The sequence below is a fragment of the Pseudophryne corroboree genome, chromosome 2, assembly GCF_028390025.1.
Source record: "Pseudophryne corroboree isolate aPseCor3 chromosome 2, aPseCor3.hap2, whole genome shotgun sequence".
Classification (NCBI taxonomy): domain Eukaryota; kingdom Metazoa; phylum Chordata; class Amphibia; order Anura; family Myobatrachidae; genus Pseudophryne; species Pseudophryne corroboree.
Window position 1 is genome coordinate 122,644,842 of NC_086445.1, and position 16,756 is coordinate 122,661,597.

Genomic DNA, 16,756 nt, shown 5'->3' on the forward strand with positions numbered 1-16,756 from the left:
TCCAAGTACGGGATAATTAAAACTCCCTTCTTGCGAAGGAGTATCATCATTTCGGCCATTACCTTGGTAAAGACCCTCGGTGCCGTGGATAACCCGAACGGCAGCGTCTGGAACTGATAGTGACAGTCCTGTACCACAAATCTGAGGTACTCCTGGTGCGGAGGGTAAATGGGGACATGCAGGTACGCATCCTTGATGTCCAGGGATACCATGTAATCCCCCTCCTCCAGGCTCGCAATAACCGCCCTGAGCGATTCCATCTTGAACTTGAACCTTTTGATATAAGTGTTCAAGGTTTTTAAATTTAAGATGGGTCTCACTGAACCGTCCGGTTTCGGTACCACAAACATTGTGGAGTAGTAACCCTTTCCTTGCTGAAGGAGGGGTACCTTGACGATCACTTTCTGTGAATACAGTTTTTGAATAGCCACCAACACTGCCTCCCTGGCGGGAGGGAGTTGCCGGCAAGGCAGATTTTAGGAAACAGCGGGGGGGGAGACGTCTCGAATTCCAGCCTGTACCCCTGAGATACTACTTGAAGGACCCAGGGATCCACTTGTGAGAGAGCCCACTGTGTGCTGAAAAACCTGAGACGTGCCCCCACCGTTCCCGATTCCGCCTGAGCAGCCCCAGCGTCATGCTGTGGACTTACCGGACGCAGGGGAGGACTTCTGCTCCTGGGAACTAGCTGTGTGCTGCAGCTTTTTCCCCCTTCCTCTGCCCCTCGGCAGAAAGGATGAGCCTCTAGCCCGCTTATTTTTCTGGGGCCGAAAGGACTGTACCTGATAATACGGTGCTTTCTTTTGCTGTGGGGTAGCCTGTGGCAAAAAAGTCGATTTCCCAGCAGTAGCTGTGGAAACGAGGTCTGAAAGACCTTCCCCAAAAAGTTCCACCCCTTTATAGGGTAAAACTTCCATGTGCCGCTTGGAGTCGGCATCACCTGACCATTGCCTAGTCCATAACCCCCGTCTGGCGGCAATGGACATAGCGCTTATTTTTGATGCCAGCTGGCAAATATCCCTCTGTGCAACACGCATGTATAAGACCGCGTCTTTTATATGGTCAATCGTTAGCAAAATATTGTCCCTATCCATGGTATCAATGTTTTCCGACAGGGAGTCTGACCACGCAGCAGCAGCACTGCACATCCAAGCTGATGCAATAGCGGGTCTCAATATAATGCCTGTGTGTGTGTATATAGCTTTTAGGGTACTTTCCAGCTTTCTATCAGCAGGTTCTTTTAGGGCGGCCGTATCCGGAGACGGTAGTGCCACCTTCTTTGATAAGCGTGTCAATGCTTTATCTACCCTAGGGGGTGTTTCCCAGCGTGACCTATCCTCTGGCGGGAAAGGGTACGCAGCCATTAACCGTTTAGAAATGATCAATTTCTTATCTGGGGAAGTCCACGCTTCCTCACACACCTCATTTAATTCGTCAGATGCAGGAAAAACTACTGGTAGTTTTTTCTCACCAAACATAATACCCTTTTTTGTGGTACCTGGGGTATCATCAGAAATGTGTAAAACATTTTTCATAGCCTCAATCATATAACGGGTGGATCTATTGGAGGGTACACTCGTCTCATCATCGTCGACACTGGAGTCGGTATCCGTGTCGACATCTGTATCTGTCATCTGAGGTAGCGGGCGTTTTATAGCCCCTGATGACATTTGAGACGCTTGGACAGGCACAAGCTGAGTAGCCGGCTGTCCTATGTCGTCAAACCTTTTATGTAAGGAGCTGACACTGTCACGTAATTCCTTCCATAAGTCCATCCACACTGGTGTCGACCCCGCAGGGGGTGACATCACATTCACAGGCATTTGCTCCGCCTCCACATCATTATCCTCATCATACATGTCGACACAGCAGTACCGACACACAGCAGACACACAGGGAATGCTCTTACAGAGGACAGGACCCCACAAAGCCCTTTGGGGAGACAGAGGGAGAGTATGCCAGCACACACCAGGGCGCTATATAACACAGGGATATCACTATACAGAGTGTTTTCCCCTATAGCTGCCTATAATATATATACTGCGCCTAAATTGTGCCCCCCCTCTCTTTTTTACCCTTTCTGTAGTGCAGGACTGCAGGGGAGAGCCAGGGAGCTTCCTTCCAGCGAAGCTGTGAGGGAATAATGGCGCCAGTGTGCTGAGGGAGTTGGCTCCGCCCCTTTTTCGGCGGGCTTTCTCCCGCTATTTTATCGTTTCTGGCAGGGGTTAATATACACCTATATAGCCTCTGGGGCTATATATGGTGTTAGTTATGCCAGCCAAGGTGTTATTATTGCTGCTCAGGGCGCCCTCCCCCAGCGCCCTGCACCCATCAGTGACCGCAGTGTGTGGTGTGCATGAGGAGCAATGGCGCACAGCTGCAGTGCTGTGCGCTACCTTGGAGAAGACAGAAGTCTTCAGCCGCCGATTTTCCGGACCACCTTCTTATTTCTGGCTCTGTAAGGGGGACGGTGGCGCGGCTCCGGGAACGGACGACGAGGTCGGGTCCTGTGCTCGATCCCTCTGGAGCTAATGGTGTCCAGTAGCCTAAGAAGCCCAAGCTACCACCACTTAGGTAGGTTCGCTTCTTCTCCCCTTAGTCCCTCGTTGCAGTGAGCCTGTTGCCAGCAGGTCTCACTGAAAATAAAAAACCTAAACTATACTTTCTTCTAGGAGCTCAGGAGAGCCCCTAGTGTGCATCCAGCTCAGCCGGGCACAGAAATCTAACTGAGGCTTGGAGGAGGGTCATAGGGGGAGGAGCCAGTGCACACCAGATAGTCCTAAATCTTTCTTAGATGTGCCCAGTCTCCTGCGGAGCCGGCTATTCCCCATGGTCCTTACGGAGTCCCCAGCATCCACTAGGACGTCAGAGAAACTTCCATGTGCCTTTTAGAATCTGCATCCCCTGTCCACTGCCGAGTCCATAAACCCCTCCTGGCAGAAATGGACATTGCACTTATTTTAGATGCTAGCCGGCAAATATCCCTCTGTGCATCTCTCATGTATAAGACTGCGTCTTTAATATGCTCTATGGTTAGCAATATAGTGTCCCTGTCTAAGGTATCAATATTTTCTGACAGGGAATCTGACCACGCAGCTGCAGCACTGCACATCCATGCTGAAGCAATAGCTGGTCTCAGTATAATACCTGAGTGTGTATAAACAGACTTCAGGATAGCCTCCTGCTTCCTATCAGCAGGCTCCTTTAGGGCGGCCGTGTCCGGAGACGGTAGTGCCACCTTCTTTGACAGGCGTGTGAGCGCTTTACCTACCCTAGGGGATGTCTCCCAACGTGACCTATCCTCTGGCGGGAAAGGGTATGCCATTAGTAACTTTTTAGAAATTACTAGTTTCTTATCGGGGGAAGCCCACGCTTCTTCACACACTTCATTTAATTCATCAGTAGGGGGAAAAACCACTGGTAGTTTTTTCTCCCCAAACATAATACCCTTTTTTGTGGTACCTGGGGTAATATCAGAAATGTGCAACACATTTTTCATTGCCGTAATCATGTAACGTGTGGCTCTATTGGAATGTACACTAGTCTCATCATCGTCGACACTGGAGTCAGTATCTGTGTCGACATCTGTGTCTGCCATCTGAGGTAGCGGGCATTTTAGAGCCCCTGATGGCTTTTGAGACGTCTGGGCAGGCACGGGCTGAGAAGCCGGCTGTCCCACATCTGATATGTCGTCAAACCTTTTATGTAAGGAGTTGACACTGTCGCCTAATTCCTTCCACATATCCATCCACTCAGGTGTCGACCCCGCAGGGGGTGACATCACATTTATTGGCACCTGCTCCGCCTCCACATAAGCCTCCTCATCAAACATGTCGACACAGCCGTACCGACACACCGCACACACACAGGGAATGCTCTGACTGAGGACAGGACCCCACAAAGCCCTTTGGGGAGACAGAGAGAGAGTATGCCAGCACACACCAGAGCGCTATATAAAACAGGGATACACACTACACAGTGATTTTACCCCTTATAGCTGCTTATATATCACAGATTGCGCCTAAATTTAGTGCCCCTCCTCTCTTTTTTACCCTATGTAGTCTGGAACTGCAGGGGAGAGCCTGGGGAGCGATCCTTCCAGCGGAGCTGTGAGGGAAAATGGCGCCAGTGTGCTGAGGGAGATAGCCCCGCCCCTTTTCCGGCGGGCTTCTCCCGCTTTTTTTATACAGTTATGGCAGGGGATTTTACACATATATAGTCTTAAAGGCTATATTATGTGTTAATTTGCCAAGTAAGGTACTTATATTGCAGCCCAGGGCGCCACCCCCCCAGCGCCCTGCACCCATCAGTGACCGGAGTATGTGGTGTGCCTGGGGAGCAATGGCGCACAGCTGCAGTGCTGTGCGCTACCTTAATGAAGACCGAAGTCTTCTGCCGCCGATTTCCAGGAACGTCTTCTTGCTTCTGGCTCTGCTAAGGGGACGGCGGCGCGGCTCCGGGACCGGACGACCGAGGCTGGGCCTGTGTTCGATCCCTCTGGAGCTAATGGTGTCCAGTAGCCTAGAAGCCCAAACTAGCTGCAAGCAGGTAGGTTCGCTTCTCTCCCCTAGGTCCCTCGTAGCAGTGAGTCTGTTGCCAGCAGATCTCACTGAAAATAAAAAACCTAAATATTACTTTCTTTCTAAGAGCTCAGGAGAGCCCCTAGTGTGCATCCAGCTCGGCCGGGCACAAAATTCTAACTGAGGTCTGGAGGAGGGTCATAGAGGGAGGAGCCAGTGCACACCAGGTAGTCCTGAAGCTTTCTTTAGTTGTGCCCAGTCTCCTGCGGACCCGCTATTCCCCATGGTCCTTACGGAGTTCCCAGCATCCACTTAGGACGTTAGAGAAAACCTATGGTTCATTAGTGTTACACTGTTTTTCTCTTTTCACAGTAGAATCAATCAGCTTTATTGCCAATTAACAGTCCACCTGTGGATTGTAAACTGACCCAGCCTGATTTAACTGCAGAACTGCGATGGTATGCATGTCCTGTTCCAGGAAAACAAACAATTATTACTGACCATCACGGTGATGACACTATCCTCAACTGAGAAGAATAATTGCACTCACTGATTAGATTTTGCCAATAAAACAAAACAATGACTCAGCTGTATAATAAGGCATATGGGGGGTAATTCCAAGTTGATCGCAGCAGGAATTTTTTTAGCAGTTGAGCAAAACCATGTGCACTGCAGGGGAGGCAGATATAACATGTGCAGAGAGAGTTAGATTTGGGTGGGGTGTGTTCAATCTGCAATCTAATTTGCAGTGGAAAAATAAAGCAGCCAGTATTTACCCTGCACAGAAATAAAATAACCCACCCAAATCTAATTCTTTCTGCACATGTTATATCTGCCTCCCCTGCAGTTCACATGGTTTTGCCCAATTGCTATCAAAAATCCTGCTGCAATCAACTTGGAATTACCCCCATTGATCCACCCACACTCCCATGTCTGTAATCACGGCACATGGACCAAACATTTTTTTTTTAAATTCAGACAATAAATCGCAATTAATAAATAATAAGTGCTCCCCTCGAACCATGTTTCATGGGCTCATCCACCCTTAAAGTTTATCCAGTTTTTGTTGCTTTGGATGTTTGGATGGACCACAAGCAGATCACACACAGAACAAAATCCGACTAGTGACTTAGGGGTAACTCAGACCTGATAGCTGGGCAGCGATTTTTGCAGCCCTGCGATCAGATAGTCGCCGCCTACAGGGGGTTTGTATTTTAGCTGTGCAAGTGTGCGAACGCATGTGTAGCAGAGCTGCACAAACAGATTTTGTGCAGTCTCTGCACAGCCCAGGACTTACTCAGCCGCTACGATCACTTCAGCCTGTTCGGGACCGGAATTGAGGTCAGGAACCCTCCCTGCAAACACTTGGTCCCGCCTGCGTTTTTTCAGATACTCCCTGAAAAGTCAGTTGCCACCCACAAACACGTCTTCCTGTCAATCTCCTTGCGAACGCCCGTGCGAAGGGATCCTTCGCACAAACCTGTCGCTGACCGGCGATCCGCTTTGCAGCTGTCCATCGTACCTGCGCATTGCAGTGCATACGCAGTTTGGTTCTGATCGCCCGCTGTGCGAAAACGCAGCCTAGCGATCAGGTCTGAATTACCCCCATAGTTACCTACTTCAAAGATCTGATTGGATATACCCCAATGCCAGACAGCACAACACACCCATCTGCAAATGCACTTCCTAATTCACCCTCCAGAAATTGTCCCTCGTCATCAAGGATGAAGCCTTTGCGCTCATCTTATCATTTAACCCCATAGTCTAGAGTGGCACAGCCTGGCTCCTACACAAATCTTTATATGGTGCCTGGCATCACCCAGTTCTACCCACTGAACATTCCTATACCATTAGGGATACTGTGCTTGGGATGATGCACCAGAGTAGTTAACATTGAGGTCAAAAAGTTAAATCTTTTTGGGTTGATAGTATTAGCCACGAGTCCCCTTGAGAAGCCATGTACTGCACTTAAGGTACATCCCGACTCACTGATCTTTGTTTGCAGCGGAGGGGCGAGATCGGGCCGTAAGAGAGGGCGGCATTTCTGCACTATTACAATGGCAACTCGCCCTACCCAACCAGATAATAGAGTTGACCCATTTGTCTTCACAATGGTTATCATCCACCCTCCTAGCGCCCGAGCTATTGTTCTCCCCATCTGTGGCAAGGAAAAGTAACTCTGTCACTGCTGCCACAGGCCACTTGGTGGCTTCCCTAAAATGTGCCCTCCTCCCAGATGATCAGTTTTCCATATTCTCTCTTTACTTATGGTGGGCATGAAAGTGTGCAGGGGATATTAAAAGGCTTTGAAAGAGCAAGTACAGCTACAATGACATTTCCAATGTAAGCCCACCATGTGTTACACAGCCTATGCAGAATGCACTGTGTGTGGCCTGGAGGATTTCTACACGGGGCAGTTACTGCAGTCTCCCAATTCTGACTTGTATCAGATCCCAGCCAGCCCCTGTCCCAATATTGCGGGATGAGTTCCAAATGTGTGTAGTGCAGTGAGGCGGTAATATGTTTCTGTAACAGAGCTGCACTGGAATGTCACAGTAACCGCTAACACATGAAAGGCTCAATTACGTGGTTTAGTGGCTCCTAAAGTGACTAGCTGGTAGAAGTCATTTTATTAACCGATTGTATTATTCATGTAGATAGCAAGTAATGTATCGTCCAACTGTCCTAAATGGTGCGGACCTCAGAAGGGCGGAGTTTCGTCCACAGTAGGAGGTGCTAGGTGGATTAGCAAGATTTGGGCTGATTGTGGTGGGGCTGGTTATGCTCCAACTGCACGTGTAAATATTGGCAGGTACTGTAGGTAGGTGACATATTACTGTAATAGTTACATTCGGATCTCTTCATATTAAGGGCCTAATTCTGAGTTGATCGCAGCTGCAAATTTGTCAGCAGTTGGGCAAAACCATGTGCACTGCAGGGGAGGGGCAGATATAACATGTGCAGAGAGAGCTAGATTTGGGTGGGGGGTGTAAAAAAACAGCAGCCAGTATTTACCCCGCAGAAACAAAATAACCCACCCAAATCTAACTCTCTCTGCACATGTTACATCTCCCCCCCCCCTGCAGTGCACATGGTTTTGCCCAATTGGTAACAAACTTGCTGCTGCGATCAACTCAGAATTACACCCTAAATGTGGAATACAACTATAAGCTACAGCTTAAATAACCTGTGCAGTCTTATCTAATGAGTCCTTATTAGACCCAGTTCTGTCTCTCCTCTCCCTGACCTCTAGAACAGGGGACACCTGTTTCACATCACTGGGGAGCCACCAAACATCTGTTAACATTGAACAAAGTTATGGCATTTGGCCAAGTAGAGTAATGTCATATTCTGGCTCACAAGCCTCCTTGGAAATTAGACACAAGGCAGGGATAGCCTCTAGCGGTTGCACATAGGAATGAACTGCGGCTATAAAGTGGACATGTCAGTGTTCCATCAAAACATCAAACAGGTACTGAACAGCGAGTTACAACCACAAAGAACAGGTTACCGCATTGTCATTTTTTCCTCTCAATGACAGTGTCAGGGTTTTTATTATATATTTAAACTGCATCAATATATTCTAACTCTATATATGTATCCTCTCTGCCTTTTGAATAAAAGCTAATTAGAACCTGTTGACAAATAAGTTAGAGATCTAAGATAAATAACGGTCATGAGTTATTATTGGGCAGATGTATTAAGCGGTATCCGGTCTCTAGGTTGACCACTATTGGTTGACATGCATTAGGTCGACATGGTTTTCTAGGTCGACGTGGACACTAGGTCGACATGACAAAAAGGTCAACATGAGTTTTTCACTATTTTTTTCATTTATTGATCTTTTTCATACTTTACGATCCACGTGGACTATGATTGGGAACGGTAATCTGTGCCGAGCGGACGCGGTGCACTAATTGGGGTTCCCGGTCACTCTACGAAGAAAACGACACCCAACAAAACACCAAAAAACTCATGTCATCCTTTTGTCATGTCAACCTAATGCTTGTGTCGACCTATTTCAGGTGTCAACTTTGTTACTGTCGAGCAATAGTGGTCGACCTAAGTCTGATCCACACCCGTATTAACCCTGGAGAAGAGTTAAAGAAGTAATAAACCAGTGATAAGTGCAAGGTGATAATGCATCAGCCAATCAGCTCCTAACTGTCAATTTACATATTTTAGCTGATTGGCTGGTACGTTATCACCTTGCACTTATCGCTGCTTTATCACTTCTCCAGGCTTAACCCCTTCAGTGGTTTGCCTGGAAATCTTCCGGGCTAGCCAGCGCTGGCAATACCGGAAGATTTCTGGGCATACTACGGACTGATTCCCCAGGGACAGCCGTGCAGCGTGCACGGTGCCCGGAATCAGTATACTCCATTATGGAGTTCGGGGGGCGGGCTTAGCAGTGAAATGTCTTATGCTAATTCCCGGGCGCTGCAAGGCGGGCAGGAATCAGTGCTGGGGCTGGTGATCATCACGGGAGTTGCCTCGCCCTGCCCCATCAGTTGCCCCCCCCCCCTGCACCTTCCCCTGCTCCCACTTCAATTTAAACCCCCCCCCCAGGGTGTGTTTTTAAATTGAAGACAAACTTACCACTGAAGGGGTTAGTACATCTGCCCCTATGTAAGAAATGGTTTAAGGGGCAGATGTACTAAGCTTTGGCGATAAAGTGGAGAGAGACAAAGTACTAACCAATCAAGTGTCATTTTTCAAACGCAGCCTGTAATATGTTATAAAAATATTTTTTGTATCTACCACTGTATAAAGTTAAAGTTACCGCATGAATATGTATAGGTTTTTGCTTATGGCACTAACAATAATATACTGCAAATCTGTGTATATCTAGCAAATAAAAGAATAGGGATTTTGTTCATATTTTGAATAAAACATTTAAGCTTGCTTGTTTAGATGTTCCCCTCTGTATCTGAGAGGTGACTACATGTAACTGCAGTTTAATGCTGTGCTGGGCATATATACTAGTGAAGGGACTTGTAGAAAATTGGGGTCCCTTGACGACGGGCTGCAAGCTCAAATGTCCACCACGATTCATGGGGAATAACTGGTGGTCAGCTGTTGCTAATGATGGGTCCTGATGCTGCTCCATGGCCAAACCAGCCATTGAGGGAAATGCTGTGTTACTGTGGCAGCACCTCTATGCTGCCTGCTCTGGCTGAACCTGCCTGATTGCTTACTTTGGATCATGGTTATGGTGGCCAATCCAGGGATCAGGATCGGTGGGATCCCAGGATTTTGGCCAAAAATTGGCCGTGATTCAATCCAGGGATTGGAGCTTCTAATCCCGGGGATTTTGGGATTGGCCATCCCCCTTTGTTATTTAATGCGGGCAGTGTTGAGCGCTCCCCCTACCTTCGGCTGTGCTTACTGCGCAGCGTGATGTGAAGTCAGAAGTCACGCTGTATAGCCAGCCTCCCAGACCTCACCACCAGCACTGCCTCACACCTCACCCAGTCTCCTCACCCGTCCAGACGATGGTGACAATCCCGGGAATCCCAGGATTGATCATTTTTCAATCCCGATTCCTGGGATTGAAAAAAAAATTGCCCGGGATTGGCACCCTAATCATGGCTGCTGAGTTGCTGGCATAGTGCTGAGACAGGATATGGAGCTCAACATAGGAAAGCTGTATTGCTGGATTAAATTTTGGGCTTCAAACGGTTGATCCCAGCAACACAGGGACAGGCAGCTCTCAACAGCACAGCAGGGACAGACGTTTCCCAGGGATACAGCAGGGACAGGCATCTCACAGGAGAGACAGGCGCTTCACCGGAGCACTGCAGGGACAGGCGTCTCACAGGAGCACTGCAGGGACAGGCGTCTCACAGGAGCACAGCAGGGACAGGCGTCTTACAGGAGCACTGCAGGGACAGGCGTCTCACAGGAGCACTGCAGGGACAGGCGACTCACAGGAGCACTGCAGGGACAGGCGTCTCACAGGAGCACTGCAGGGACAGGCGACTCACAGGAGCACTGCAGGGACAGGCGTCTCACAGGAGCACTGCAGGGACAGCCATCTCACAGGAGCACTGCAGGGATAGGTGTCTCACAGGAGCATAGCAGGTGCAGTGCAGGTGCCCCATAAGATCACTACAGGGACAGGAGTCTCACAGGAGCACAGCAGGAACAGGTGCATCTCAGAAGTACAGCAGGGACAGGCACATCACAGGATTACAGCAGGGACAGGCATCTCACAGTATTACAGCAGGGACAGGCTGGCGTCTCACAGCACAGCAGGATTTTAGTACAGTTGAAGATTATTGCACATATAGTTCTTCTAAGAGCTGTTCTGTTACACACATCACTTAACTGTAGAGATTTTATTTTATGTATGGGCTATAAGCCCTTCTTTTAGACAAGTTTTATACTAAGTTTTGTCTCCCTGTACTGTCCTTTGTACGGCGCTGCGAAACACTTGTGGCGCCTTATAAATAAAATTTCATAATAATAATAATAATAACAACAGAGTTTATTGACTCAGTGCCAAATCAACTGACAGCCTCCTTATAGGCCCTACACACTGGCCGATTTTCTGAAAGATATGAACGATCTCGTTCATAAATGAACGAGAACTCGTTCATATCTTTCAGTGTGGAGACTCCAGCGATGAACGATGCGCGGCCCCGCGCTCGTTCATCGCTGGTCTCCCGTCGGCTGTGCATGCAGGCCAATATGGACGATCTCGTCCATATTTGCCTGCACTTCAATGCAGCCGCGTGACGGGGGGAGTGAAGAAACTTCACTCCCCCCGTCACTGCCCCCCCGCCGCCGGGTCGCTCGTCGGCCATATCCGCCGTCGGGCAGCTCGGCGGCGGGTCGGCCAGTGAGTAGGGCCCTTTAATCAACCCATGACCCTCACAACGGGAGGGGGGGGGGGGGGGTAATTCAGAGTTGATCGCAGCAGCAAATTTGTTAGCAGTTGGGCAAAACCATGTGCACTGCATGGGGGGGATATGTAACATGTGCAGAGAGAGTTAGATTTGGGTGGGTTATTTTGTTTCTGTACGGGGTAAATACTGGCTGCTTTATTTTTACACTGCAATTTATATTTCAGTTTCAACACACCCCACCCAAATCTAACTCTCTCTGCACATGTTACATCTGTTCCCCCTGCAGTGCACATGGGGGGTAATTCCAAGTTGATCGCAGCAGGATTTTTGATAGCAACTGGGCAAAACCATGTGCACTGCAGGGGAGGCAGATATAACATGTGCAGAAAGAGTTAGATTTGGGTGGGTTATTTTATTTCTGTGCAGGGTAAATACTGGCTGCTTTATTTTCACACTGCAAATTAGATTGCAGATTGAACACACAACACCCAAATCTAACTCTCTCTGCACATGTTATATCTGTCTCCCCTGCAGTGCACATGGTTTTGCCCAATTGCTAACAAAAATCCTGCTGCGATCAACTTGGAATTACCCCCATGGTTTTGTCCAACTGCTAACACATTTACTGCTGCGATCAACTCTGAATTAGGCCCATTGTTGCATGACTGTCAGTACGGATTTTTCACTATATGGGGCAGCACGGATGGTGTAATGGTTAGCATTACTGACGCACAACACTGAGGTCATGGGTTCAATTCCAGTCTTGGCCCTAACTGTGTTTACCCATAGTATATGTAAAGCCTCCTATTCATATACAGCCTGTTGCGCAATTTGCCTGCTGGGATTCCCAAAATGCAACACACATTATGGGTTCTTTAGAACCCGTCCAGTGCTACTGCAATATCCTCCGACAATGCTGCATTTCAGACTCTGGGTGATTGGTATGTGACAGCCAAAACATAGTACGTTACTTCTACAAGCAACATTCCTGCAGGTTACAAAACCCTGGAGGTGCCTCCATCCTCTCCCAGTCCCAGAATTCCCCCACCACTGCCTGAAGAAATGGCTAGGTGCCATGAAAGCATACTTGCCTACCCGACCCTCTCCATGAGGGATAAAATGCTCTGTTCCTGGACTTTCCTGGTAATGTATGATTGCCATCACCTGTGGTGAAACACCTTTCTTATCAATTACCTAGCTCACCATAGGTGATGACAATCATACATTACCAGGAAAGTCCAGGAACAGAGCATTTTCTCCCTCATGGAGAGGGTCAGGTAGGCAAGTATGCGTGAAACAAGACAGATTTTATCCAGTGAGATTTTTTTATATCTTTTATTTTAATGTTTATCAATTATATGCCTATTTTTATTCTGCGACACCATTTTAATTTCTACTTATTTTCTGTTAAATTAATTAGTATTTTATTTTTTATTCTAAACTGTCTGTTATCAGTCTATACGTTAACTTTATATTGTCTGTACAAGTGAAAATGGATATTATATTTATTTTAAATTCATTTATCCATGACAATGTTTTGATGCATTTTACTCTTATTAGTAAATAAATTATTTATATTTCCCCCCTGGTCCCTGCTAATTGCCATCTGCAGCTCACAGCTGTAGTGAGTAGAGTTTTGTCCTAGTTGGGTTTAAAGCTGTGGAAAATGATTGAACTGATCCAACATTAGTACTTAGCTCTCCCTCCCTAAAGAGGAAGGAACTGATTATTCACAGCCATCATAGCACTATGGGGCATATGTATTAACCTGGAGAAGAGATGAAGAAGTGGTAAAGCAGTGATAAGTGGAAGGTGATAACGCACCAGCCAGTGATTAGGGATTTGAAAAATGACAGTTATGAGCTGATTGGCTGATGTGTTATCACCTTGCACTTATCACTGCTTTATCACTTCTCCAGGCTTAATACATCTGCCCCTATGTTAGGTTAGGTTTGAGCTTTTACTCATTGCAGCAGTGGAAGTCTATCCTTTTCTTTCTAAGTTTCCTTCTGTCTAACATCCTCCTACTAAGACATTGTTGAACTAGCAATGCATCGATGATGCTGGTTCCCATTCAGAACTCACCTCTTTGTTGTAGAGCAGTAGACGCTGTTCAGAGACCGGAAAATTTGTATCTCTGTATATCAGCTGCTTGATGTCATCAATAACGGCTGAGGTGGGCACTTCGTAGGTCCTACAGCCAACATAGTCATGTAGGACAGTCACCATGGATAACCTGCTGAGACAAAGAAACCTTTATTACAATGGACTGCAAATGTACAGTGTATCATAACACGCCGGTAAGACGGTGCGTCTCGGTGCGCATGAATAGCCACCTCCCAGTCACTGCCCAGTAACATCCAGTACATTTCCAATACATTTCTGATACCATGTGTTTCAGTCGCACCTGCCTCTCTGTGCGTACACACCATGGGACGCATGCTCCGGAATTATCACACACGCGCAGTAGGAAACATTCGCTAAAATCCATGAACATTGACATTGCGGGAGCCTCAGATTCAGGGCCTCTATTTTATGCTCAAAAATCACAAAGTCATAAAGATATTCTATTCAAATACAAAAATCTGACACATAATAAAGACATTTTCAGAATATCCGGGATACCCAGATTTATCAAGCCTTAGAGAGTGATGAATTGCACGGTGATAAAGTGCCAGCCAATCAGCTCCTAGCTGTCATTTTTCAAACACAGTCTGTGACGTGACAGTTAGGAGCTGGTTAGTTGGCACTTTATCACCGTGCAATTCATCACTCTCCAAGGCTTAAATCTGGCCCAAGTAAGTGGAAACCTCCTAGACTCAGACAGGCAAGTCTTCCCACGAGCCCAACTCTGCCGAAAGGGCGATTTCCCCTTAAGGGCCTTACACATTTGTCAATCCGCCCAACGGGCGACCCGGCGGGGGTGGGGGGGGGAGTCAGTGACGGGGGAAGTGAAGTTTCTTCACTCCCCCCATCACCCGGCTCCATAGAAGTGCAGGCAAATATGGACGAGATCGTCCATATTGGCCTGCATGCACAGCCGAAGGGACACCAGCGATGAACGAGCGCGGGGCCGCGCATCGTTCATCGCTGGAGCCTCCACACTGAAAGATATGAACGGTATCTCATTCATTAATGAACGAGATCGTTCATATCCTTGACTGATATCGCCCAGTGTGTAGGGCCTATTACTCTTATGATATCTTGAAGCCATTAATGATCCTCCAACGAGCAGTATCTTAGGAAAATAAATAAAGATATGTAATTAAGGTGAAGATCCAGAAGTGACAGTAAGATGCACTTGTGATAGTTATTTTATTCCCCCATGTGCATCTCCATATAGAACTGTAATTCTGCAAATGGCAGGGCGTTTGTATAATGGGATCTCACAAGCCAGACGTCACCTAATTACGTGCCAAGAGGTCAATTAGACACATTTGCACTAAATGAAATGCCAATTATATGTCTACATATTGTGTGGTTATTGATCTGAATATCCTGGAAAACATGTCTGAGAAGTAAACTGAAGGCACAGATGCTGGAATTACACCCTGCTATTCCTACTGCATTAAGTAATGAGAGACCTATGCTACGTATGTTACATAGAGATCAACTGTTCCCGACTGTATCGCTGGGCATGTTTTCAGTTGATCATTGCAGAGCCAGGTGGCATTATCATTTCAGCACACGCACGCCAGGGGTCTTGTCATAAATAGCAGATGGAAGAGTTACTGATCACCCAGACATCTGTTACTGGTCTGAGATCCGCAATGAGATGTGTCATCTAACACCGCTCACACAGGGAACATCCTCAGTGATGAGAGCCCCCACTCATTGTTCTGTATAAGTAAAGATGATTTATCCAGTAATGTGATTAGATGGCCGTCACCAGGCTTCTATTAGAAGAAAAGAATATATATTTATAAGCAGTGCTTCTATCTTTTATATATATTTACAGAACTAATTCAGTCTACAGAGTGAACCTAATTTCTCAATATGAGGTCTGGCGAGAAAGTAGATTAAGAAAAAACTATAAAATAAAACAAAAAAAATAGTTTGTCATCATCAGTTGTTTAGCCTATAGAACTATAATTCATCTATGCGATCTCCCATCACTAAGGGGTCTATTTACTAAGCCTTGGATGGAGATAAAGTGGACGGAGATAAAGAGGGTGATTCAGACTGCAGCAGCAGCGTTCATACTCTGGTGTCCAGTAAGGTGTGTGCACGTGCAGAAGATGATTGACAGGCAGAGGCGGTCGCAGGGTGTGTCAGTGGCGTTGGCGGGGCTTGTTGGCGGCATTGGGGGGGTCCGGACAACGCAGGCGTGTCCAGACCATTTGCGTGGTGGGCCGCTGCGGCTGCGTGACATTATGCGCAGCCGCTGCGGGCAAAAACATGGTGGGTAGCCACCTGCCTTTGCAGCTAGGCAGGAGGCTACTGGCCAGGTGCGAAAGCATCGCCGCTGTGTGGGTTATTAGGGCCTGGTATGCAGGGGCAATCCCCCCGCATGTCAGAGAGTGTGAGCGTAAATGTGCGTTTTTTTCGCACATCTACGGTCAGTCCTGACTCACCCCCAGAGTACCAGCCAATCAGCTCCTAAATGTCATGAGCGTCATGCCCCCCCCCCCCCCCTCCCCTCACTCAGCACACATTGCGCTGTGTGCTGAGCGTCCAGAGATGTGTGCTAAGCAATCTGTGCTAGATCGCTCAGCACCTCTGGCACACATCTGTACGTGTGTACCTTCCTTAAGGAATGAAGTTAGTATCCTACAGGTGGAATATATTGCTGTGGTACTTGCACAAACAGCCACTGTACTGTCATTGGAAAGAATTACACTGATGAGCAATCTGGCTCTTACATAAATGTTTCACTTGGGGAATGTATTTGATCATATATTTGTGTAAAGGTGGATGTGGGTAAAACTGAATCCACATTTAATAAACACCATTCATTGGCCCTCATTCCGAGTTGATCGCTCGGTATTTTTCATCGCATCGCAGTGAAATTCCGCTTAGTACGCATGCGCAATATTCGCACTGCGACTGCGCCAAGTAATTTTACAATGGAGATAGTATTTTTACTCACGGCTTTTTCATCGCTCCGGCGATCGTAATGTGATTGACAGGAAATGGGTGTTACTGGGCGGAAACAGGCCGTTTTATGGGCGTGCGGGAAAAAACGCTACCGTTTCCGGAAAAAACGCAGGAGTGGCCGGGGAAACGGGGGAGTGTCTGGGCGAACGCTGGGTGTGTTTGTGACGTCAAAACAGGAACGACAAGCACTGAACTGATCGCACAGGCAGAGTAAGTCTGAAGCTACTCTGAAACTGCTAAGTAGTTAGTAATCGCAATATTGCGAATACATCGGTCGCAATTTTAAGA

The 16,756-nt window shown here is 47.4% G+C and overlaps 1 protein-coding gene across 5 annotated transcripts in view; it reads right to left on the minus strand.

The window, feature by feature from the left end:
* The window catches only part of SACS (sacsin molecular chaperone), a 173,752-nt gene that overhangs the window by 57,269 nt on the left and 99,727 nt on the right, over nt 1-16,756 (minus strand). For 3 of the 5 annotated variants that reach the window (XM_063951671.1, XM_063951674.1, XM_063951670.1), the window contains exon 3: nt 13,457-13,610. In XM_063951671.1, coding sequence (XP_063807741.1) covers nt 13,457-13,610 — 154 coding nt within the window. The remainder of the gene's footprint in view (nt 1-13,456; nt 13,611-16,756) is intronic. The other 2 variants (XM_063951675.1, XM_063951673.1) reach the window with 1 other exon arrangement.